The 21,712-nt window shown below is 45.1% G+C and overlaps 1 protein-coding gene and 1 long non-coding RNA gene across 2 annotated transcripts in view; one reads left to right on the plus strand and one right to left on the minus strand.

The window, feature by feature from the left end:
* Gkap1 (G kinase anchoring protein 1) overlaps positions 1-14,916 on the minus strand; it is a 51,075-nt gene extending 36,159 nt beyond the window's left edge. The window contains exons 1-5 of the mRNA XM_038334669.1: positions 14,807-14,916; positions 14,401-14,593; positions 6,218-6,475; positions 5,656-5,799; positions 1,725-1,802 (exon numbers count right to left, since the gene is read on the minus strand). Of these exons, the coding sequence (XP_038190597.1) occupies positions 1,725-1,802; positions 5,656-5,799; positions 6,218-6,433 (438 nt within the window). The 5' untranslated portion in view covers positions 6,434-6,475; positions 14,401-14,593; positions 14,807-14,916. The remainder of the gene's footprint in view (positions 1-1,724; positions 1,803-5,655; positions 5,800-6,217; positions 6,476-14,400; positions 14,594-14,806) is intronic.
* A 123-nt stretch (positions 14,917-15,039) lies between these two features.
* LOC119817837 lies at positions 15,040-16,964 on the plus strand. The gene is made up of 3 exons (XR_005285952.1): positions 15,040-15,620; positions 15,835-15,995; positions 16,687-16,964. It is a non-coding gene; the product is annotated as an uncharacterized LOC119817837 (long non-coding RNA).
* The last annotated feature ends 4,748 nt before the right edge of the window (positions 16,965-21,712 follow it).

Genomic DNA, 21,712 nt, shown 5'->3' on the forward strand with positions numbered 1-21,712 from the left:
TTGTCTTTCTGGGTCTGGGTTACCTCAACTCAAAATGATGTTTTCTAGCTCCATCCATTTGTTTGCAAATTTCAGGATGTCATTATTGTTTTTCTTCTGTGTAGTACTCACTCCATTGTGTAAATTTATCACATTTTCCTTATCCATTCTTTGGTCGAGGGGCATTTAGGTTGTTTCCAGGTTCTGGCTATGACAAACGATGCTGCTATGAACATAGTTGAGCACATGTCCTTGTGGCACGATTGAGCATTCTTTGGATATATACCCAAAAGTGGTATTGCTGGGTCTTGAGGAAGGTTGTTTTCTAATTTTCTGATAAATCACCACACTGACATCCGAAGAGGCTGTATCAGCTTGCACTCCCATCAGCATGCAGGAGAGTTCCCTTTCCCCCACAACCTCTCCAGCATTAATTGTCATCAGTGTTGTTGATCTTGGCCATTCTTACAGGTGTAAGATGGAATCTCAGAGTTGTTTTGATTTGCATTTCTCTAGTGACCAAGGATGTTGAGCATTTCCTTAAGTGTCTTTCAGCCATTTTAGATTCCTCTGTTGAGAGTTCTCTGTTTAGGTTTGTACTCCATTTTTTTATTGGATTATTTATTCTTTTGATGACTAATTTCTTAGTTCTCTGTATATTTTGGAGATCAGCCCTCTGATGTGGGGTTGGTGAAAATCTTTTCCCATTCCGTAGGCTGCTGTTTTGCCCTGTTGACCGTGTCTTTTGCTTTACAGAAGCTTTTCAGTTTCAAGAGGTCCCATTTATTAAGTGTTTTCTCTCAGTGTCTGTGCTGCTGGGTTATATTTAGGAAGTGGTCTCTTGTGACAACGCGTTCAAGTGTACTTTGGGAGGGGCATTTCTGATCAACCACCAAGTTACATCGTGGGAGTCCATGAAGAACAGACCCTGGCACATGTTGGGAATCATGTCACACAGATCAGATTTCACGCAGTTTACATGTGAGAACGGGAAGCCAGCATTACTTTCCAGTTAGTACTCTTCTCATCAGAGCTGCACAATGACCAGTGCTCGGGACACACGCTGAGCTCAGGAACACAGTCTGGGAGGAGAGCTCTGCGTGCTGAACTGCATGTCTCTCTGGCAGGGAGGCCGTGAGTGAGTTCCTGTGCACTGCAGCACTCATGACTGAACAAGGGTCTCACGTGTGCTAAGCACACACCTGACCATCAAGTATACTCACAGGTTCCTAAATGTATTTATATTCTATGTTCATTTAAAATGAAAATAAATCATGTGGCATTAATTTTATTTCTTTTGTTTTTTTCATCTTGGATGAAGAAACTTGACATTCTAAGCCATTAGACAAAGCACGGCTCATTTGTTTCTGTCCCTCAGGATCTGAGGCAGGAATCCTATCATGGGTTTGGTTTTTTTTTTTTTTTTTTTCCGAGACAGGGTTTCTCTGCAGCTTTAGAGCCTGTCTTGGAGCTAGCTCTTGTAGACCAGGCTGGTCTCGAACTCACAGAGATCCGCCTGCCTCTGCCTCCCGAGTGCTGGGATTAAAGGCGTGCACCACCACCGCCTGGCCCTATCATGGGTTTTTAAGGCAAACTTTATTTTTGTGTAGTTCCAAGGAACAGGGGATAACACTAAGTTACATCCCAGCCCTAAAGACGAAATTCTATAGACATCAAGAAGGACTGACCTGAGCTTTGACCACTCAAAAATGTCTAAATGTTTACATTGGTAAACATCTCCGTACCTGCTTGTGCTCTTCATATTCCAGTTTACTCAGCAACAAGGCCTTTTCCAGGTCAGCTGCAAACATTTCAGATGTCAGCTAGAAAGAAGGTTCAGAGTAAACACAGCTTTATACCATACTCTCAGAACAACCATGACATATGATAACATACACATGCAAAAAAGAAATAACCATGGCATATGATGATATATACAGGAATAGAAAAAGAGTGCACTTTAAATAAAAACTTATCACTTCTCATGGGGTGGTGGTGGCACACGCCTTTAATTCCAGGACTTGGGAGGCAGAGGCAGGCGGATCTCTGTGAGTTTGAGGCCAGCCTGGTCTACAGAACGAGTTCTAGGATAGGCCCCAAAGCTACACAGAGAATCCTGTCTCAAAAAATCAAAAGGAAAAAGTTCTCAGTTCTCTGAAGTTATTCAGCCATGTTTTTGGGAGCCCTGTACTGTATGAAAGCATAACCCCTATTTCTAAAATCCCTATCTACTCTTTCATTGTTAGTCCAAGTTCATATCTGAGTCTACATGTGCTACTGACATCTCCTATTTCTTCTCTCCTGTGCTTCCTTGATTCAACAGGACAGGTGAGCAACCCCACCGTTCTAACACCACACTGACACCGAAGCTGAATCACCAGCAACTCAGGTAGGAAAATGAGCCAGCTCTTTTCTGCTCTCCTAGGTATGGCCTTCAGATGGCTCAAGAAAGGTCTAACCACCTGACGTCACCCCTGGCAAGTGGGGTCTGCTGGCTCTAGCCTCTGGTGTCCCAGAACTTCTTAGTTCCCATCTTTCCTACGGCCTAAGTTTTCAGGTTTTAATCACTCCTCAAATCTTTTTGCCCAAGCTATTAAGAAATATTTTTGTTACTTAATGTTTAAAAAAATATATAGACTAAACTCTGTAGAAACCGCTGTCAACAGGGTAAAAGGTATCTTGAAAGCTAGAAAACTGTTAATATTGAAATCTACAATTAAACCTTTCTTTCCAACTGGAATCACCCCTTTGAAAGTATCTCATCCTATGATGAAAACAAAAACAGCAAAACAAGTTAGCTTTACACAGAAAAGCACTAACCTAACAGAAAAACAGTAAGAATTAGAATGATAAACAAGAGTACACGAAAAATCCAAGTAAGCCCATGGAAAACACATAACAATCTAACAGGGCTGAGATTAGCTCAATTCCGATTAACAGTGGTTCCAAGCACTGGCTGCTCCTGCAGAGGACCCATTCCAAGCTTCACAACCATCTGTAACTCCAGGTCCAGGGATCCAATGCCCTCTTCTGGCTTCTGCAAGCACTAGATACACATGTGGTGCACATATATACATGCAGGCAAGACTCCCATAAACATAAAAAAACCTATATAGACAATGAAAAATAATAATAAAGTAAAAATAGAATTTACATATATTAGCCACATTTAAAAAGTATAAATCAATTTATACATCTAAGCTAAGTACAAAATGTTTGTTCATAAATTAAAAATATGATGATTTAACAAAAAAGTAACAAAATTTTAGTTTATTCTGAACAAAGCTGATTAATTTGCCATTAAAATCCTATTTCTAACATCTAATTATGGAAAAAAATTGTAGTTATTTCTAACAAATCATATATTTGTAATGATATCCCAGCATGCCAGACAGCAAAACAGGTTAGGAAGCTGGATGTCTTGGAAGATATTGTGATTTTTCCACATTAACTCACTGAATTTAAGTGTTAATGTAGAGCATTCTGATAAAACAATAACAAAAAATGAATGAAATCAAACTTTTTTTTTCTTTTGAGATGGTTTCACTACATTGTTGTGGAATATTCCTTTATACTATATAAAGATTTGTCACTGTGACTGGTTTAATAAAAAGCTAAATGTTCAATAGCTAGGCAGGAGGTATAGCAGGGAGTTCTGTACAGAGAGCTCTGGGAAGAAGAAAGGAGAGTTGCCAGCCAGACAGAGAGGAAGCAGGATAGGCAAAACAGAGTAAAGGTAACTGAGCCACGTAGAACATAGATTTAAAAATAAGGGTTAATTTAAGTTACAAGAGCTAGTGGGACAATTCCTAAGCCAAAGGCTGAGCTTTCATAATTAATATTAAGTCTCTGTGTTGTTTTTCTGTGTGTTGACGGCCCAAAGAAAAGCTGGACTACACTATGTATCCTTAGCTGTCCCAGAACTCACTACATAGACCAGGTTGGTCTTGGCATAGAAATGAACAAACAAAGAACACAAACCACATTCTCCCTGGACTCTGACTGTAACAGCCTGAGGTCTCCTGACTTTCCTGTGCTGTTGGCAACTGGCCTAGAGCATGACAAGAAGCAATGATAAAGTATAAGATAGCATCAAGCAAAACCCTGACCTATCCCTTAAATTTACTTATTTATTAACATAAACTAGTATACAAATAAACAAAAATGAATGAAATTTAAAATTCTAAAAAATATACAAGAACCTTAACTGGGAATTTTCTGGAAATGAATTTTATTTTGATACTTAAAAGACAGAAATAATTTTGATAGGTAGACAAAGGAATAGATTAATTGTGGAATAGCATTGCTTACATATACAGCTATCTTATGGAATCCTGAAGACCATCCTGACACAGGGAATGGTCTTGATGATTTGCTTCTAAGCAGAAGTCCTAACAAAAATCTAGGTCTTTCTGTGTGAGCCAGCAACACACTCAGTACAAATCCCTCACAAACCCCTGAGCCACAGACGAAACACTTACATAGAACTATGAGATCTATGTTCTCTTCAGAACTCCCTGATCACTGTGGCAGCAGAAAGGGGAAAAACCGAGACTGCGCTCATTTCGGTGTGGCTGAGTTGTTTCCTGTATCAGCGTCCAGTAACCTTTGGACAATCAGGAGAAGTTCTCTCTGGTGAAAACCATGTAAACTCTACCAATGCCCAACAGCACCTCGCTATCTGGAAATGTCAACGGCACCAATGCACGGCTCCAGAGCAACAGCTGGTGCTCACAAGCTGAGTCATGGACAACGCAAGCCCTAAAGGAAACACTGAACACAGTCTGTGAGAAAGCACACTGGAGCACTGCCGGTGCCAGGTTGGCTAGCTTCTCAGACAGGATCTTGTCCAAACAGGCTGGGCTGGAATTCAAGAGCTCCCTGACTCAGTTTCCCAAGTGGATGGATGCTTGGATTACATATATGCACTATCACACCCAGTTTTGTCTACTTCCTTTAAAACTGGTAACACAAGAATGGTAGGAAAATCCACTAAATGGACCAGGTATCTATTTGAAAATAAGGCCTACTTTCCTACAGATCAAACTATAGCTTAATGAATATGCAAGTAAACACTGTTCATTTCCTATGCATGAAGCAAGCATGCACACACACACACACACACACACACACTCCCCTCACTCACGTGTGCCCTCAGAATAAGCACTTAGAGATACAGAATAAAGCACCATGTAAATAGATCACAAAACAAACATGTCCTCAACAGTTCTACACTGACGTTAAAAGGAACTCTCACCTCAGTCCTTAGGTTTAATCAAAGCTGTCATTAGATATTTTTAACAGATATGTGTCCTTACAAAGGTGGTTTTTAAAAAAATTTGAACAAGTGCCTTTTAACCACTGAGATACCTCTCCAGCCCTCCAAAATTAATTATATCTCTCTATGTTCCTAACACTCTTTTCATTTGTACACAGGAGATGAATTAAAAAACAAAACAAAACCCACAAAAACCAGAGAAAACACTCAACTTCTTTGCACAGACAAATCCAACCCACACGATGTACACACTAGCCACAACCTCTCATCCAGGCTGAACACAGGAGTCCTCCAACACTAGCGGCTCTGCAAACAACGGTGACATGGACTCAGGGGCCGCCACCTGAAATCCCATCAGCTCGGGAAGCAAGCAGGCAGCTTTGTTTACTTGGCCTTACCTGCTCATCTCTCTGTCTCCACTCCTGCCAGTTTTCTTCCCGAGACTCCTTTTGTGCTGGGTTTGGCAATGAAAGCTCATGTTGAACATTGGAAATGGCATGGGAGGATTTCTGGGGAATTTTCTTAAAAGCAAGATTCCTAAGCTATAAAATAAACACAAAATATATTAAATTCAGTTAATGATTTTAATTTTAAAATATTTCTAGTCACAATACATATTATAAAACTTATAAAACTCAAAAGTCACGTGTGGATTTTATTTACCTTTACTTATGAACTTATTCACTGTTTACCACACAAAGTCTCACTATGCTGTCCAGGTCCAGGCTAGCTAAGTCTCCTGAGAGGCTAGGGCTCTAGGCACAGGCCGGCTCCTTTGAAGACATCTCTGTTTAATTTAAGAGTGTGCACACACCAGGAAACGTGCCTCCTAAGTGCTCACTACACTTGACTGCAGGTAGGTTTCTGTTCACCAAGCTGAGCTGCTCCAGGACGGGGCGCAATGGCCACGCCAGTGCAGCTTCCACTCACAGTCCCAGGGAAACACACTCTGACAGCTACCTCATTTGCTTCACTCTGCTGCTGCTCCTTCTTTTTTCTTCGTTTCTCTCTCTTTTTTTCATTTGTAGTTGGTTTGTTCCCCAAGGCTTGAGGCTTCCCATTATTCCGGCCTTTGCCTTTTCCAGGCTCAGAGTCAGAACCACTGCCGCTATCAACTTGCAACAGGGCGAACCGAGAGGCGGTAGTGAGAACAGAGCTGAGGACCGCTGAAGCCATGGCTCAAACTGTTCTGGAAAACTCTTACGTTAACAGTAACTCCTGTGGGCAGGGAAAAGAGAAGGCAGGTGAGAAACACAGTGAAGAAAAACTATTCTAGTGTCTGGACCAGCCAGACATGTGAAAGACATTGCTCCTGACAACAGATTTGGTAGTATTTGGATTTGTACCCACAATTTCATTAGTATTAGCATATTTTTAACTTGACACAAAATTAAGAAAATGTGGGTGATAGAGGAGGATCATCTGTCTATGTGTTACTTTTATTGGTTAATAAAGAAACTGCCTTGGCCCTTTGATAGGACAGAAAATTAGGTAGGTGGAGTAGACAGAACAGAATGCTGGGAAGAAGGCAGTGAGACAGACACCTCAGGCAGTCGCCATGCCTCTCCTCTCCGAGACAGACGCAGGTTAAGATCTCTCCTGGTAAGCCACCCCTCGTGGTGCTACACAGATTACTAAATATGGGTTAAAGCAAGATGTGAGAATTAGCCAATAAGAGGCTGAAACTAATGGGCCAGGCAGTGTTTAAATGAATACAGTTTCCGTGTAATTATTCTGGGTAAAGCCAGCCGGGTGGCGGGAAGCGGCCTGCTGCTCCTTCTCACAAGCAACAATGCAAGACTAAAATCATGCATGATGCTCAGTCATACATGATGCTCAGTCATACATGATGCTCAGTCATGCATGATGCTCAGTCCCACATCTGATTTTTACATCCTTGACTTTTCTTTTCCTTGAATGTTCCTGTGGTGTGTACGCACTTATGGGAGAGACCCTGAATGACGAGGGCTGGCAGCAGAGGAGGAGGAACACTTTTCTGTATGCACACAGACCCTTCCTGCAGCTACACTTTATCCCAGACTGCCAAGGAAACAAAAGAACAGGAAAGAGCGCTCTTACAATCAAGATGCTGAAGTTTGATCATAGAGACTGAGGCCTATAACTAGTTTAAAAAAATTAAGAGCTTACATCTGCTCTACCATGGAATTCATGCCAAAGCCTATGGCTGATGAGGTCATAGGCCCAGGGTGGTATTTTCTATTGCCGTCTTGTTGAAAAGGTATGCCAAACAACTTTGATCAGTGCTGCTCTTAGCTTTAGAACGGAGTGCAGTTAAAATAATGACCAAAGTGCTGAGGATAAGTGACTTGTGTGCTCAAGACACTCAGGGGCCCACAGAGGCCAGAAAAGGGCACTGCACCCCTGGAACTGCCATACAGATGGTTGTGGCCCACTGGGTCCTCTGCAAGAGCAGGAAGTGCTCTTACCCACTGAGTCACTTCTTTAGCCCGAAATACCAGCTTTAAATGACACCGTGTTCTCTTTCCCCTTCATCTAAATTCCTGGAAGCACATGCCACATGGGGCTGGGGCTGGCTCTATTAGCCAGACTAAATAATTAAACCCTTAATAACCTGTGCCAGGCATGGGGCTTGGACCAAATGGTTGGCCACTTTAAGCTCCTGGGATTTTCAGACTGTTATTGTGGTATAGCCTGGCTTCAAATGACGTATTTTAAAGACATTTCCTTTCCATTCTAGAATAGATGTCAAAATCACAAATTTTGTGCTTGGATTGTTCTGTATTAGTGTTTATAAATATTTATTCTAAAACATTTCTCCAAAGTTCAGAGAATTTTCTTTCTGTGGCATAAAGCAGTTTCCAGTTTATCTATAGATAAAGTTTCTTTCAGATTTTTGAGTGACTAAGAAACCCCTGGGGAGTCACCACCTCCGGGACAGTCGCCATCAGATGCAAGGAGCCTCACCTGGCATCTGCTGGTGGTTGCTCCTGTACATGCTGCCCTGTCATTGTGACAGGACAAGTATCCTGCCCTTGGGACTGCACCTGAGCTGACAGCTGCCATCACTGCTGGCTATAGTTGAGCTTGTAGCACTAGAGAGTTGCTGCCACTATGCTGCAGGTGCCCAAGGAGCAAAGCAACAGCAGGGGAGAGCAGCTCAGGAGTGGAAGCCCCATCTTCTATGAGGAGATTTTTTAAAAAATTATTTATTTATTATACATACAGTATTCTGCCGGCATGTATGCCTGCACACCAGAAAAGGGCATCAGATCTCATTATAGATGGTTGTGAGCCATGGTGTGGTTGGTGGGAATTGAACTCAGGACCTCTGGAAGGTCAGTCAGTATTCTTAACTTCTAAGTCATCTCTCCAGCCCCTATGAGCAGATTCTAAGCAATGGCCTTAAACCTCTACACTGACATTTTCCCTCCTTTGCTAACTCATAACATGCTCTTTTAACAACACAAAAATCTGTCTACAAGGTCATGCTTAGACAATGCAGACATATTCTGCTAGCCAGAGCTTTGCTATCAGTTTAAAATTTGAATTACTGAATTTATACAAATTCAGTATTTAGTGCCTGGCCTGGTAACTTACTGTTTTATTTCTCCTGATAACATTATTTTTAAAATGTGGCTATATTTCTCCCATTAGCTCTATACACTTACAGGTGGTCTTGTTTGAGACAGTAAGATGCCCTTTTCCTTTATGCTAGAAATGTCATGTCAAAGGGCAGAGGGTCCTAAGCCAAGAGCTCAGCAGGAGTCAGGGAGTCTGGCCAAGCCCAATCTGCTCCTTAGTGTGAACCCCTAGCAACCCATGACCTCCCTCCCTGTGACGTGAGGAGAGCAGCACTGATTCCCGGAGGGCTTCACATGCAGTCGGTCAGTGTGTGAACTATGTGAAGATGCACCACAGCACTTAAATGTCAGCACTTACTGGTATTATTCGACTGTAATGTCTTGTATGAGTTAAATGCTCATAAATTATTATTATTATTATTATTATTATTATTATTATTATTATTTTGGTTTTTCGAGACAGGGTTTCTCTGTAGCTTTGGAGCCCGTCCTGGAACTAGCTCTTGTAAACCAGGCTGGTCTCAAACCCACATAAATTATCTTCTCTAAAACACCTCTTGAAAAGGGGTTAGGACCTGGCACAACTAAAATGTGACTAAACACGATGTCTCCACTACAAAATACGTTCTGAAATTCAAACCAACATTTGCCCCATCTAGAAACTAAGGCTGTAACCTTTGAAATGAAAGAAAAAAGTTTGTGGGCATGAAGTAGAAATTAGGCAATCAGCAAAACTGCATCCAAGACCTAACAAGTGCACTCGGTACACTACAAAAGATGAGCAAGGTTCTACCTAAGACCAGCAACCACTGCTGGGGTTCAAGGTGTGCGTCCCTGCTGCCCAGCGGGACTATGTCTTAAACATTACACACAGACGTGTTCTGAGTGAATGGATAACAGGCAAAGCACAAAGGGAACATTAGAATAAATGGGCAATGACAACAGCAACGTCATAAGACAAAGCACTCTGCTAAGAAGGCTGCACCCCTGCAACAGCTCAAATGTAAGGGTTCAGTGCAAAGGAGAAATGCTTATGGGCAATGGTGATTCCCTGTTCGCTCAGGTTTAAGGCTGCAAAAAAGGATAGGGCAGTGGCAGTCACCTGAACAGTAATATAATAAATTATTAAGTATGCTAAATATTAATATAGTAAATATATTCAAGACAAAAATAACGTTCTACTTAGTCTTCTAAAGCTAAAACTTCAGAATTCATTTGCTCCCTGTTCTTGTCTACAACCAGAATTCTCAAGCTAACTGCAGCGTTCAGAGGTCACTGTGAGGCCCAGGCTGGCCTCCAGGCACTGGGAGGGTAGTGTGCACCGTAACCCTGACCCTACATCCTCTCACTCGGCAGCCATGTCAAAGGCAGAGTAACCAGTACTTCTGAAGTGACAGATGTAAACATTAAATGACAGCAGGCATTCCACTTCTCCGAGCTGTAGCATGTTCTGTCTCCATTTCCATCTTTTCTTCAGATGCTGGCAAATCCCTAGACAGTCCTGTCCTAACACCCAGGGTGCTCTCATTCCCACACTTCTCTCAAGATGCTCCTCAGATCCCAAGACACTCTCTCAGAATCCCACTCCAAGCCTGACTTCTTGGACCTGATCTCAGAAGACACAACACTATCTCCTTCTTTCAAGCACCTGCCAAAATGTGTAACTTTCCTGCCATTTTTAATCTTAAGGTCCAATAAAATGGTCCTTGAACTTACAAAAAAGAAAAAAATAAGAAAAATGCTTGAGATTACATCATGTTTTCTAATGACTCCTATAAAAAACAAAACACCATGAAAATTACTATCCACCCTCAACTGAAAAAGCAGAGTTGAACCAATACAGTATGGCTTTTGCTACCATGTATCAAAAAGAAGAATGAAGAAAGTTAGCATCAGCAGTCAGACTGCTTTCTTTCATGTCAGTGATGCCTAAGGATAGCAAAAGAGGAAAGCATGGTCCTAAGAGCCCATCAGCTTCACCAATCAGCTTGTAAGACATCCACGGTTATTTCATACAATCACCATCTCCTTTGCAGCTTTAGAAAACAACAGCTCTGCAGCTCACACAGACACCCCAGGTCCCTGCAGCTCACACAGACACCCCAGGTTTTCAAGTCCTTCCTGTAGGATGTGGCTGGGGTTAGTGCTCCTTTGTTCTCGAATCCTCAGCTTCAGCATCCTCACATCCAGTCACATCTTAGAGTAATACAGCCATCACTTCCTCTCCCGTCCTCTTTAAATCCAGATACTTACAACTCATCTACACATACTTACATAATTAAGGCACACAATTTACAAAGAAGAATAATGGCCTTCTCTAAGGCAGTCTATAAAAGGTGTTTTATAGACATTTATAGCTTAATTAGGACCACTACTGTCCAGCACTACTGAAGACAAAGGTAGGTAAAGTCTCCTCTGTGAGATAAAATTGAAAGACAAGAGGAGCTCATGAGGTAACTTAAAAAACCAATGTTGCAGGAATATGTACAATAAAAGCATGCAGGTAAGGGGTGGGGTGGGGTGGAGTGGGGTGGGGGAAGGGGAGACAGGGAGAGAGAAGGAAGAAGGGGAGGGTTGGGGAGAGCTTGGAGGAGTGGGACGGTTGAGATGGAGGAAGGAAAGACATGGGAGCAGAAAAGAAGATAACTTCATCAAGGGAGCCATTTTGGGGTTGGCAAGAGGCTTGGCTCTAGAGGGGTTCCCAGGTGTCCACGGGGATGTCCCCAGCTAGAACCCTGGGCAGTGGAGGAGAGGGTGCCTGAACTGGCTTTGTCCTGTAGTCAGACTGATGACTATCTTGAATATCACCATAAAACCTTCATCCAGCAACAGATAGAGACAGAGACCCACATCGGAGCACTGAACTGAGCTCCCAAGGTCCAGCTGAAGAGCGGAAGGAGGGAGAATATGACCAAGGAAGTCAGGACCTTGAGGGGTTGGTCCACCCACTGAGACAGTTTGTGCCTAATCTAATGGAAGCTCACCAAAGCCAGCTGGAATGGGACTGAAGGAGCTGAGATCAAACTGGACCCTCTGAATGTGGCTGACAATTGGGACAGACTGAGGGGCCAATGATAATGGCACTGGGATTTGTCTCTACTGCATGTACTGGCTTTTGGGGATCCTAGTCTATTTGGATGCACACCTTCCTAAGCCTGGAGGGAATGGGGAGGGCCTTGAACTTCCCACAGGGCAGGGTACCCTGTCCTCTCTTAGGACTGGAGGGGGAGGGGGAGGGGAAGTTGGGGGAAGGGAATGGGAGGAGGGGAGGAAGAGGAAATTGTGAATGGTATTATTTATAGAGAGAAAAAAAAAGAAAAAACAAAACAAACAAAAAGCATGCAGGTAATTTATCATATGCAAACCGTCTCACTGTCCTCTTCACTGAAGCTACAGAGTGACCAACTCCCCTCACCTGTACCCTAAAACCGACCAGACGCTGCTTACACATTACGGTTTATGTCAGATTTCCTTAGACTCCTCAGATGGTCCATGTTCTTGAAGAAAATGGACGAACGACTTGTTTACTTGTTCCTGTCTTTACCTCCACCGCCCCTGAGGTCTAGATTTAGCTGTTGCAGTCAACTCTGAGCTGCCCTCAAGCTAACCGTTTGCTGTCTTTGATACTCCCACACTTGTATTTACCCGTTGGCCAATGGATTCCTTAAAGTAGCTGTCACTCCATCTAGCTCCCTGATGTCCCGATTTCAGAATGAACATGGATCTCTTCCCTGTGTCCCCCAAAACATAAAGGACTTGGCACACACATTAACAGATTTATCAGTCAGTTGTAATGTGCATATCTGCAGGGCTAAGGCAGGAAGGACATAAATATGTTCAAGGCTAGTCTGGGCTACACATTAGGAAACTGTCTCAGCAAAAATAAGAAGAAATAACATCAAATAAACTAATAACGGTATCAAACTTACTGGCGGGGCCTGGTTACATTTTCCAGGTACAAAGTGCTACACCTAAGTGTGTACTGAAATGCGTGCTTCTGAGCTAGAAAAATGAGGGCGCAAAATGCATGTAAATGCACAATCATCAATTCAAAACTGTTTCACTAGAGGCACCATCACAACAGGTGATGGTGGCGCACGCCTTTAATCCCAGCACTCAGGAGGCAGAGGCAGGCAAATCTCTGTGAGTTCAAGGCCAGCCTGGTCTACAGCGTGAGTCCCAGAATAGCCAGGGCTACACAGGGAAGCCCTGTCTTGAAACACCCCCCCCCCCCCCAAAAAAAAGTACCATCACAACTAATTATTCCTACAACTAATTTTTTCTAGGACTCTTGTCGCAGGAAGCTTTTGATTTTGTGTCAAGTGCTGGTTTTTAAAGGGTGAGGGAGTAGAGTGGGTGGAGCTGCAACCAACAAGAAGTATACAGGATCTACCTTCTTGGTCTCTAGGAAGGGCTGCAGCCATCCTGACCTCCTTCCTCTCTGATCTCACTAGAGTCAGAAAAGAACTTGTCTGGGGCAACTCGGTGACATAATTTTCACTGAAGAACAAACAATTTTCTCCCTCTGAAAAACGAACAGCAGTTACCCTCTATCAATACTGTCATCCAGTATTATCCAGATAGAAGAAAACTCACACTGTAAACACCATCAGTGAACGTGGCTGCATGCTTTGCCAGAGGATCAGTGTTATCTAGACTCTCACCCTCCTGTTCCAGCCCCGAGTCCTGGGAATACGGGTGTCCACCACCACATCCACTAGAGAGGCCTCGGTGACCTCTCATAGGTTAGAAACAACACACGGATGAATTAGACTATGAAGGGTCCTGATGCCAAGCACCGCCTCGCCCCAAAATTAAAAACGAGCACACAATGAAATAGCATTAAGCATCACTAATCCTTGGGCCTGTCATTTTGACGTCTTAAAACTTAAGGTTCACGGGCATCAAGGGCCAAGTGCATTCTGAACCTTTGCTTCCAACACATTTATTGCAAATGACATCAACTTAAAGGTCTCCCCCAAATTCCACGCCCCCCACTAATGGTTAAGCACAGCCTTCCTTCTCTGATCTGCACCTCTCAATTTCTGTGGGGTGAAAACTCTTAAAAAAAAAAAAATCCAAACAATGTACTAAGGGATTCTGCCATGAAGGAAAGTAATTTCCACAGCAGCCCTCCTAGAAGTCTTTGGGTCAGTGCAAGTTAGTGTGTTTTGATGATAACCTCACAAAACAGGCTTTCACACAGTTTTAGTGGGATAAACTAGTGTAGAGAAACCTCAGCTTTCTAGAAAGATTTTCAATATAGCATTACGATTTTCCGAGAGCTTCTAGAATATTTTGGGAGCTACAGCTTAACTTCATCCTGGTTACAGGTGCCAGCACTTTCTTAGAAACGGACCAGGGTGCGGAAGACTGCGTTTTCGGCGTTAGGAGAGCCCGGCTCTCGCTAGAACTCTCCGCCGACGTCGATGGAGAAATATGGCAACGAGAGGGGGCGGGGCAGACAATGGAATAAACTTTTGTCCCAACTGTTCGGCGGTAGGTCCGAGCAGCCCGGAGCTGGCGACCCCAGCGCGGGGCGTTAGCGACCGAAAGCGTCGACGGGGAGGGCGCGTCTACCTCTGGCCGCCGGGAGGAGGGCGGTGTGCCGTCCGTCCGCGTCCTCGCTCTCCCTCCTTCGGGCACCGACGCCCAATCTCACGCACGAGCGGGTTCCGGCTGCTCCAAAACTTCTCCGCCAAGTCCCCGGAGACCGAGCGAGCGCCGGGCTGGGCGAGCCGCAGCAGCTGCAGCCGAGACGCGGCGTCCGAGCCTGCAAAGCGACACCGAGTCAGGTGGGCGCCCGGCCGGCCGCACCTGTCACTCCCGCGGCCCCGCGGCGGACGAGGCCTGCGGCCCGCACTCTCCCGCAGCCTCCGCGGCCCGCTCGCCCCGCTCGCCCCGGCCGGCCCGGTCCCCCGCCCCAGGCCGCACTCGGCCGCGGCGCCTCAGCCGCGAGCGGCGGGGGCTCCGCGGACGGACTCACCGGGCCTCGCCGCGGCGCGGCCGCTCTCCTCTTCCCGCCTCTCCCGCGCAGCCCCGGGCGTTGGGCGCGGGGCGCGGGGCGTCTGCAGTAACGGGCCCGCGGCCGGCCGGGCGAGCGCGCGGTGGGCGGGCGGGCAGCCGGGCGGGCGGAGCCGAGCGGACCGGCAGGCCTGGCGCCCTCAGCGGCGCGCGGGACTTCTTTCCTGAGGGTCGCGGTGCTGCGCGGCGGACGCGGACGCCGGCGCTGAGGAGAGGTCCGCGGGTGACGGACCGCGGAGGACCAGAACCACCTGCTGGAGGAGCCGCGCTACGGGGGCCGCGCAGGGTCCAAACGGCTCGCGTCTGGCTGCGGCTCCGCGGTCGTCGGGGTCGCGGAGCGGCCGCCGAGGTGGGAGGCCTTCCGGGACCGAGGCTTAGGCCGCCGCTCGCGCTGCGCGGCGGGATCCCTGGGCTCTCGGGAGGCCCGGGGGCGGAGGAGGACCTCCAGGCGGTGGAGGAGGGCGGTGCCGGGCGGCCTGGGATTCCCTAGGGGAAAGAGGAGCGCACAGTCCTGCCGCCCCGAGCACCTACCGGGTCTCGGTTTAGTTTTGCAAGCAAAGTTAAGCGGCTCACCCAAAGCCCGCAGCTAAGGGCGGAGCTGCAGCGGTCCTGCCTGACGCCGTCCCGCACGAGTCGCTTCCTTCGGGAGGATGCTGCAGGCAAAGAGAGGAGTTGGAGTTACCCTCGCCCTCAGAGATAAAAAAAAATCAGAGAAAATGCCAAGCCACGAGAGGGGCCTTGTGGAAAAACACAGAGAACTACGCGGGATCCGGAGAGTGCGTGCACCTGTGGGGCAGCATCATCAGTGATGGGGGGGAGGAGGCATTCGCAGTTTGCCTGGGAAGAGGTGGAGTTTTGCAGGGAGACATGGGGGCCTTAAGTAGAGGGCCTTTGGACACCGAAGATGCCAGAGGTTGAGGCATGTTGACAAGGGAAAGGGTTGGTATTTAAGGCACTATTTTGGTTATTTATTTATTTAATTTTTTTTAGGCTTAGAAGTTTGGAGGAAGAAAAGAAGGCTGTTGCTTTCTAAGTGAAGCAAATGTCAGAGGTGGAAAATGGACAGCCCTGTGTAGACCAGGTAGAAGGGAGTACCGGGCTGTGACAGCTGTCGAGGTGTGAGCCCAGCACTTGAGAAGCTGATCCAAAAAGTGAGTCTGAGGCCAGACTCACAGAAAGATTGATGTGGGGACCTGTTGCAGGGAGACTGCTTGTTGGTTCCGGGCTGCTCATCAGTTAGACCCGAAAATCTTTAGTTTTTTATATGGGTGTAGTTGCCCCACATTGGGCACCAATTTGTAGGAGAGAGCCACTTGTTGGTTCCCGCTGCCTAGACCCGAAATAATCACACAGAAACTGTATTAATTAAATCACTGTTTGGACTATTAGCTCTAGCTTCTTATTGGTTAACTTTTATATATTAATTTAACCCATTTCTATTAATTTGTGTATCGTCACGTGGCTGTGGCTTACTAGCTAAATTTCCGGCAATCGTTTCTGGTGGAGCTACATGGCTTCTCTCTGAGTCTGCCTTCTCTCTCCTAGCATTCAGCTTAGTTTTCCCCACCTAGCTCAGTTCCCCTATGGCTCTGCTATAGGCCCAAAGCAGTTCCTTTATTTGTCAATGGTAATCACCAGCGTACAGAGGGAAATCCTACATCAGGGACCCAAAGGGGGGATGACAAGGAAGAACTTTAAATGACTGAGAAATGATGTAGAGGTTGCAGCTTGATTAGTTAGGGTTAGAGAGAGAGGAAAAATAGGGGCTTGAAAATAATACTTAGAAAGGAGATAGCTACTATTTAAAAATATTTATTTATTTATTTATTATTTATCTTCCAGGCTGAAGTTTCTCCTCCCTCCTCTCCTCCCAGTCCCTCCCCCCACCTCCTCTGTTCCATCCCTCAATGCACTCCTCTGTTTCTGTTCAGAAAAGGGTATGATATCCCCATGAATATCAACAAAACATTGCTTCAAGTTGCCCTAAGACTATGCACTTTCCCATGTGTAGCACGAATAATAAAAACCCAGAGATCGATATTGAAGTTCACCCTGAAGCTCTTACCTCTATGAACTCTTCAGACTGAAAGAGAGCTAGTGTAGATGGAACGGCGGGCTCTGTCCCGCCACCAGGCTAGCTTTATCCAAAATAATTATATGGAAATTGTATTCTTTTAAACATTGCCTGGCCCATTAATTTCGGCCTCTTATTGTCTAATTTTTACATCTTGTTTTAACCCATATTTCCTCTTTTTATTAAAGCTGAGTATTTTATAATAAAGCTAGTTTCTGTCTCCTCCCATCTTATATTCCTCTCTAGTGCTAGGATTAAAGGTGTGTGCCACCACTGCCTGGCCTGTATGGCTGACTAATTGTGGCTGTTTTGCATTCTGATCTTCAGGCAAGCTTTATTTATTAATATACCAAGGAAAAATGATGAATACCCCATGTATTAAGGCTGGGCAAGGTGACCCACTATTCAAAGTAGGGCCCAAAAAGCCAGTAAAAAAGTCAGAGACAACCCCTGCAGTCAGCTACTTGGTTTTGTTTTGTGTATTTTGTTTGTTCGTTTTCAGAGACAGGGTTCCTCTGTATAGTCCTGGCTGTCCTGGAACTTGCTTTGTAAACCAGGCTGGCTTTGAACTCACAGAGATTTCATCTGTCTCTGCCTCCTGAGTGCTGTAATTAAAGTCGTGCACCACCAATATCCAATCTTTTCTTTCTTTTTTTTTTTTCAGCTACTTTTTAAAAATGTGCACTGGTGTTTTGCCTGCATGTGTCTGTGTGAGGGTGTCAGAAGCCCTGGAACTGGAACAGACAGGTGTGAGCTGCCATGTGGATGCTGGGAGTTGAACCCAGGGACCCTGGAAGAGCAGACAATACTCTCAGCTGCTGAGCCACCTCCCCAGCTCCCAGATAGCTGCTTTTAAAGAAAAGGTGAACAGTTTAGATTTGGACCTTTGGAGGGGCTGAAGGCGGCCAAATAGATGTGGTCACTAAGAAGTTGGAAAGGAAAGTTCTGAAATAGGCAAAATAACCTAACTGGAAAGTACACCGGGGGCTGGGGAAATAGTTCAATGGATAGTTTGAATTCTATCCTCTGAATGAATGCAACATCTCCCAGCATGGTAGCATGTTCTTGTCCCAGTGATTAGCAGGCAGAGACAGGTGGATCTCTGGGTCTTGCTAGGCAACCTGTCTCTAAATAAATAAATAAATAACAAAAAACCAAGGTGGACAGCACTTGAGGATTATAACAAAGTTGTCCTTCTAGCCTCCCCCATACACATGTACACACAAGCCACCTGCATGTGCATAAACAACCCCCACACATGTACACACAATCCACCTGCATGCGCATAAACAACCCCCATACACATGTACACACAATCCACCTGCATGCACATAAACAACCCCCATACACATGTACACACAATCCACCTGCATGCGCATAAACAACCCCCATACACATGTACACACAAGCCACCTGCATGCACATAAACAACCCCCATACACATGTACACACAAGCCACCTGCATGCGTATAAACAACCCCCATACACGTGTACACACAAGCCACCTGGATGTACATAAGCACACACACACACACACACAGACACACACAGACACATAAGAAATTGGTTGGAAACTCCCCAGCCTACCTGTATATTGCTCAGAGAGAAGGGGTAAACTCAGTCTTTAAATACATTGTTAGGGTCTTGCTACCCCAAGTATGGCCACATCTCTTTCACCAGCAAGTCTGTTAGAGATATGGGGATCTCAGCCCCAAAGCAGACCTGCCAACTAACATCCTCAGCTTGAAAGAAACCGCAGGAGTTGATCCACACCAGTGTGTGGGAAGCTCGGACACAGAAGAGAGAAGTCAGCAGAATAGGAAGAGGAGCAGCTGAGTAGGATCAGAGCATCAAAGCGGGGAGACTTCAATCTCAAAGCTGGGCACAGAAGAGTGTGGGTCAGTGTCATAAACTGTACAAGTGAGGAGGACGAGGGACGACGGTGTTTATGGTTTGAGATCTATGAGCACCACGATAGAAGTTAAGAGACTCTCACTTTCTGACTAGGGATTCCGAGAGTCAGCCCTTGCCATGTGTGCACACTTGGGACCGAGAGATGGAGAAGAGAACGTCTCTATGGTTGCTTCTGCTTTCTCCGCAGAGTGAGGAGCAAGGTCATCTTTTGTCTGTCACAGTTCATGTGCCTGCTACAGGCCGCTTTTCTCAGCCTCTCTCAGTATGCCTAGAGCAGGACTGTGTCTGCCACAGTCAGGTCAGAGCCTTGAGTGCTGTACTTTCTCCAGGTGTTTCTTCTTTCTGCCAACTGGACCCTGGACACAGCAGCTCGGCCTCAGTTATCTAGCCGTCTACAAGCACCCAGAACTCGCAGAGCCACAAGAAAGTGCCTGGATGAAGAAGGGCTTCCAACTCCTGATCCAGAATACCCAAATGTGTGAATGGGTGTGGATTTGGGTTGATTTAGAGCCTCAAGACTTTGGGGCCCATTTGCTGTAGCCATTGGGCCTCCTCTAATTAACATGGTATTAACTAAGACTCATGAAGGCTAGAACTCAGCATGTCATCTGAGTGAAGACAAGCGTTGAGAGTGAGCTTCCCAGACACCGCTAAACCCTCCAGGGCAGGACCAAGAATCTGTTGTGAACCTAGTCAGCCAGTCACACATGCTTCTCCAGCCATGTGCAGGCACTGGGGCGGCAGCTTGGGCACTGAGCAGGACAGGAAGTATAATAAAGGACAAGGTACTTGAAGGTAGAAACAAAGGAAGCATTGTTATGACAGGCGGGGTAGGAGGGAAGTTAAGAGGGTAAGGAGTCACTAGAAATACAGTAAGGTTGGGGCTGGAGCGAATTCTAATTGGTTTAAAAATAAAAATTCGAAGTCAGCTATCGGGGTGAAAACTGAAGGATCAGAGAAGCAGAGCAGCCACAAGAGTTCTTACCTCTAGCTGTGCTCGGACTGAAGGGGTGATCCTGTCTCCACGAATCCTCAGACTGAACCCTCAGACTACAATGAGCTCCTGTCTCCTCCCACTTTATATTCCTCTCTCCTCCCAGCCATATCACTCCTGCCTCCACCTCCCTAGTGCTGGGATTAAAGGTGTGGGATCCCAAGTGCTGGGATCACTGTGTGTGAGCTCTTTTCCTCTTTAAGACTGAATCAATCTCATGTAGTCCAGGGTGGCCTTGAACTAAGAGAGATCTGTCTGCCTCTCTCTCCCAAATGCTGGAATTAAAAGTGTGTGTCACAGCTGTTTGGCTTCTATGGCTAACTAGTGACTTAGCTCAGAATTCTGATCTTCAGGCAAGCTTTATTTGTTAGATTCAAACAAAACATCACTAGATTTGTTATTCTCTCAAAGAACCTAGGTGGGTCTGATTCCCAGCACCCACATGGTGGCTCACAAACATCTGTAACTCCAATCCCAGGAGATGATCTGGCCTGCCTCCACAGGTGCCAGGCATGAATGTGGTGCGCAAATATACATGCAAGCAAACATCTGAAAACATTTTTAAAAATAAAATATGGTAAGGTTTCTAAATTGGTACATTTGACCAGGTTAAATAATTTTTAGGATTTAGGTGCTATGGAACAATCTTTGTATACTGTAAATATTTATTTCTTTCATTGTTACTAAAAAGTTGATTGGTCAATGGCTAGGTAGGATTTTTGGGGCAGAGAGAATGCTGGGAAGGAGGGCAGAGTGGAAGGAGTCTCCAGACAGACAGAAAGGAAGCAGGACATGCAGGAGAGGTAAAAGCCATGAGCCTCATAGCAGCCCATAGATAGAAATAGGTTAATTTAGGTTGTAAGAGCTAATTGGTAATAAGCCTGAGCTATTGGCTGCACATTTATAATAAGTCTCTGAGTGGTTATTTTGGAAGTGGCTGGTAGAACAGAGCTGATTTTGGTCCTGCCAAAAAACTCATCCTACAAATGGCACTCAAATGTCCGGCACCTACATCCACATAAGATCTGAGAGTTGTTTTAAAAAGGTTCTAAACACACACAAAAAAAACATGTCAAACATTGCCTCCCTAGTCTCATGTCTCTGATGCCGGCCACAGTACATAGGCACATCTCCTCTCAGCTGCCCTGCCAGCATGCCATGAGCAGTCTCACATGGGCTATAGTACAGAGAGGTGTCTCCCATCTGCTGCCCATGGGTTGAGGTACCAGCATGAGCTCTGCCAGTGTAGTGCATGGTGGGTTAGGGGTTTTGCTTATTCAGTCTGAAAAGGTTATAGCTGCTCAGTAAAGACAGATCTAGACAGAAAAAAACCTAAACAGGGTACAGTGTGTTAAAAAATGCACAAAGGCTTGGGAGAAAAAAGAAAACGAATATAGACCATAATAGAAAATAATATATACTATTATTTATAAATTTATATTATTAATAAAGCCTTTAAAATGGAGTAAAGTAATATAAAAGAAGTAAATCCAGATAAAGTTGGGACGTGCACAAAGGGTCTGGATCCTGAATGTTATTGTATTGTTTTTCAATTTTTTGACTGCCAATGAATGAGTGATAACTGCTAAGAAACACTGGATTATGGAAACTGCTAGATTAGACCAACCTATATATTTTTAAAATATGATTTCAAAATGGAAGTCAAAAAGTATGTTGCACTGGGAGAGAGGTTATGCTTTTATTTTCATAGGAAATTAGAGGCTGTGGATTCATTCCAGGTTAAAGATGATCAGGTTTGATTAAGGAAGACCACCTGAAAGGATATAAAGAAATAAACCTAAAAAAACGACAAAACATAACATATATTTAACCTGCTAAAACAGAAAACAAATTATTTTTGTTTAACTTATGTAAAACACACAGTC

This window comes from Arvicola amphibius, chromosome 6 (assembly GCF_903992535.2).
Source record: "Arvicola amphibius chromosome 6, mArvAmp1.2, whole genome shotgun sequence".
Classification (NCBI taxonomy): Eukaryota; Metazoa; Chordata; class Mammalia; order Rodentia; family Cricetidae; genus Arvicola; species Arvicola amphibius.